At 42.1% G+C, this 3,866-nt stretch overlaps 1 protein-coding gene across 1 annotated transcript; it reads right to left on the bottom strand.

The window, feature by feature from the left end:
- Window positions 1-468: 468 nt before the first annotated feature.
- Window positions 469-3,174, bottom strand: LOC148879901 (silicon efflux transporter LSI2-like). The gene is made up of 3 exons (XM_088966540.1): window positions 1,956-3,174; window positions 1,671-1,860; window positions 469-869 (listed from the first exon to the last, which is right to left on the bottom strand). Exons 1-3 carry the CDS (start codon window positions 3,108-3,110, stop codon window positions 604-606), a joined length of 1,611 nt encoding a protein of 536 aa, XP_088822666.1. The 5' UTR covers window positions 3,111-3,174; the 3' UTR covers window positions 469-603.
- Between the last annotated feature and the right edge of the window lie 692 nt (window positions 3,175-3,866).

The raw sequence follows: 3,866 nt of genomic DNA, 5'->3' as shown, positions 1-3,866 counted from the left end.
CTGTCAGTCTGTTAAAATAGATATGGTCATCAACTTTGATTTGCATCCTTTTCCAAATTAGAAGAGGAAGAAAGCGGCAGTAAAACTCAAATCCTCTAAACAAATTTATGCGTGTATTTGGAACCGTGGCTGTTTATTGAATAAACATTGCCACATATGCACCACTTCAGCATTTTCCCCATTACGTGAATCTGTACACATAGGGACTTGCAAAAGTAGATTTCGGTTTATTTGCACACCTACCATTGGGGGAAGCTTCATTTAGGAACTCCCCCCAACAGGTAGGCATTTATTCACTTTTTTGCTGGTGTGGCATCTATTGGCGCCTAAATGTCAATAAACGGGTTCATCATTGCTTTTCTCAGTTTTCCAAACAAATACATACATGGGTCTGCATTGAAAAAGCATGGAAAGGGGTTCTAATGTGAACCTTAATGGGAAGAATTCTTCATCAACAACGAAGGTATGTGTCAAAAAAAATTGCTCTAATTATTTGTTCCTATGCAGAAACAGAACCTCTTTATAAATTAAGAATGATATTTCTTCCTTTAGGTTACAGAAACTAGTTTCTCTCCATTGGTTGTCTGCTACCAGATTAGGAGGTCATCCCCTTATAAGTGTCAATCCAATGGCAGTCACAATAAGTGTTGAGGGAAATCCAAACTTGAGATGGTTCCAAAAGGAGAGAGTATATCCAATGGATGGAGCTCCATGAGCCTGTTCACACACTATTAAGTTTGCAGCCGAACCCAACAGAGACAGGTTTCCAGCAACTGTGCTCACCCATGCCAGAATGAGCCAAGCCCTTTTCTCATCACTCGTAGAAATTGCAGCTGCTGATGCTGCCACCCGTGCTCCAAGCAGCAGAACTAAGACAAACATCCAGATTTAATCAGGAACTCAGTATGTATAGGTATAAGTACACAAGCATATGCCCAACAACAAGAGATCAGATGAACACAGTCAGTTTATGACAAGGCAGAATGCATTAAGGACTACTTTCCGGTTTGTCTTTGCACTGGGAAAATGTAGACAGACCAGAACCTTGCTACTTTATTAAAAACCAAATGAAGTTGGGGGGTCAAAAATTTAAGAATAAATGGTGAGAAGCTAGTTGCACTAGGATTCCAACCAAACATAGCCTAAGAGTTTTGCCTTTCAAACTACAATAGGATTCCAGGCCAAGTCAGAAAGGCTTTAATGACTCAGGGTTGATAATAAGGAAAGGATTGTGAGGAGAAGAGGAGACCTGATGTTCATTTCTATACCACCATTTGCTTTGTTATACTCAAATGGAAGATGACAACAAATTCTTACTTAATATTGGTTTCAATGAAGGGAATAAATAGTCGTCTAGCATGTATAGCAGTTGGAACAGTATTACTGCTGAAGGAAAACACCTTTGTTAAGGTGCTCAGACTCAGAGTGGACAACTAACCAGCAATAGAATAGTTATAGCGGTGTTAGAGAACTATAGGAATGCATGGATCAAATGAAGGTGACATGTCTAACTATTTGTGCAAGGTTATATATAGTTGAAATTTGTGCAGCAAAAATAGTTCTGTGTAATCCAGAACCAGAATATGCTTCCAGCTGACTTAAGAAGTAGGGAACATCAGTTTTAGAAGGATTAAACAAGCATAGAAATAAGATTTGCCTTAGCTTATTACCAGTAGGTACATTTGAAGCAACATTTGAGAGGACAAGTATGACGAGGGCAAGAACTGCAATTCCAGCGGGATGATTAATACGTGCATATGGCTCCATTAGATCCCAGAAAGCACTTGGTATCCCTGTTTTGTTGAAGCCTTCGACGGTGATGAACATTCCACAGAAGAATATCAAAAGTGAGTAGGAGACCTGGTTCAAAAGGAAAGATGGGTGAGCCTTATTCAGCATTGCAGAGAGCAGCAGTAAGCATTTCTTGGCTCTGTCGTTTAATTTACTGCACTTACCTTCTCCAGACATGGCCGTGCATCTTTGAAATCAAGAACCACAAGAACTAGCGCAGCAGTGAGAGCTGTCCATGAAATGTTCAGACCCACCAGCAGAGCAATCAGCATTCCTGAAGTAACCACATAAACGCATGTCTTCCACCACAACCTTCTGCGTCTCTTGCTCAAAGCACTTTCTTTTTCTTCTACAGACTGCCTTGAAACAACATCTTCTATCATGGCACCACCGTTCACTCCACTCCTGACAGGCCTCCTCAGAGAGCTTTCGTTCCACTCCTGAGAAATCTCATTACCACCTTCGAGTGTGGCCCTGTGTATATCGTTCTCGCTTGAACTTAATCGGTGCCTAATATTCTCCACACAGCCGATATCTACATTCAGGTGGGGCAAGCTGCGGATGTTCGTAGATTCCAATAATGTGAAGCTCCACTCTTGAGAATTCAAGGATGAGAAATGCGACATTGTTGCCGGAGAGAACCTGTGAGACGTGACATCCTCCTCGGCGATCAATTCCGTCGTTGCGTCTTCGACGGGCAACAATCTCCAGTACATGCACAGAAGTATGACGATGTTCACAAACACTCCCACGAGCATTGCAGGGAGAATGCCTATCAAGAACTGCCCGAAGGAAATACTACTCTGGACGGCTATGACCAAGTTCTGCGGGTTGCCGATTGGAGTTGCAGACGACCCAATATTTGAACTAGAGGCGAGAGCTAGCAGGAATGGACGAGGTGGGAGATTTTTCTGCCTTGCAATCTTTAGTACGAACTCAGTAAGAACGACACAGCTGGTGTCATTGGTGAACAGAGCACTTGAAATGGCAGAGACGAGACAGATCCGGCATAGCAAATCCTTGGCACCTCGGCTCTTCCAAGAGAGTAATTTGCCCAAATATTTGAACATATCAGCTCTTTCAAGGTAGGTGCTGACGACCATAGTTCCGAAGAGAAGACCGAGGATTGGGAGATCAATTGCGTCATAAGCTTGGTCTGGGGTTATGACTCTGAAGACGACCATGAGCATTGCGCCTAGGAGAGACCCAGCAGTCCTGCCGATGGGCAAGAAAGGGACAGCCGGGAAAACTGCCAAGACCCAAAAGATAAAGAAGGCAACTGATCCTAGGACTACTTTTACACTTGTAGCCATGGCCATGTTCTGCAACTTTACGACGGAAAGTTTAAAGAATGTAGTTATATGCGGAGTACGGGAACTGAAGAATGCAAGCCTAGAAGAATCTCACATGGCAATTCTATGCAACTTTTGGTGATCCTCCAGTCAAAGCTTGATTTGACCATTAGAGCCCACACTGTGTGGACCTTGATTGGCTTACACGGATGCTTCAAAAAGCCATTTTTGTCCATTCTATAAGTATTTTGAAGATCCTGTTAGCCTAAACATAGAATATATGAAGCCATGCAATAGTTTATTAACAAAGCATGAAGAAGTGAGAGATCATCTATAATTTGATTTGATGATACGAGTAAGGAAAACAAAATGGGCGTTGACTTTGGACTGTTAGGTTTTAAACATGGTTAGTACACTCAACTAACAGTACATGACCTCGAAGCCATTCAGTCTTCATGAATGACCATATCCTGTCTAGACTCTAGACAATAGAATTCGGCTCCAAAGACGAGATCTTGCAAACCAAAAGCCTTTGGTTTTGGATGGAAGATTACCTGCTCCAAGAAGGGAAAGGAGGATGTAAAAGATCTCATGCCAGCCCAACCATCAAGCACTATAACTCTTAGGACGTTCGTTTTTTGGATTTTGAGAGGGGACCAAGATATCCATTTTTTTTTTCAGATTTATGTAGGGCTGTAGAAAATTTATTTTCCTTAGGTATTCTCACACCTGGGTAAATAACGGGGGAAAGTTGCCAATAATTGGATGGGACAAAATCATGGT

This window comes from Nelumbo lutea, chromosome 1 (assembly GCF_056320005.1).
Source record: "Nelumbo lutea isolate HS-2025 chromosome 1, American lotus-T2T, whole genome shotgun sequence".
Lineage (NCBI taxonomy): Eukaryota > Viridiplantae > Streptophyta > Magnoliopsida > Proteales > Nelumbonaceae > Nelumbo > Nelumbo lutea.
This window is presented reverse-complemented; position numbering and strand designations above follow the sequence as displayed.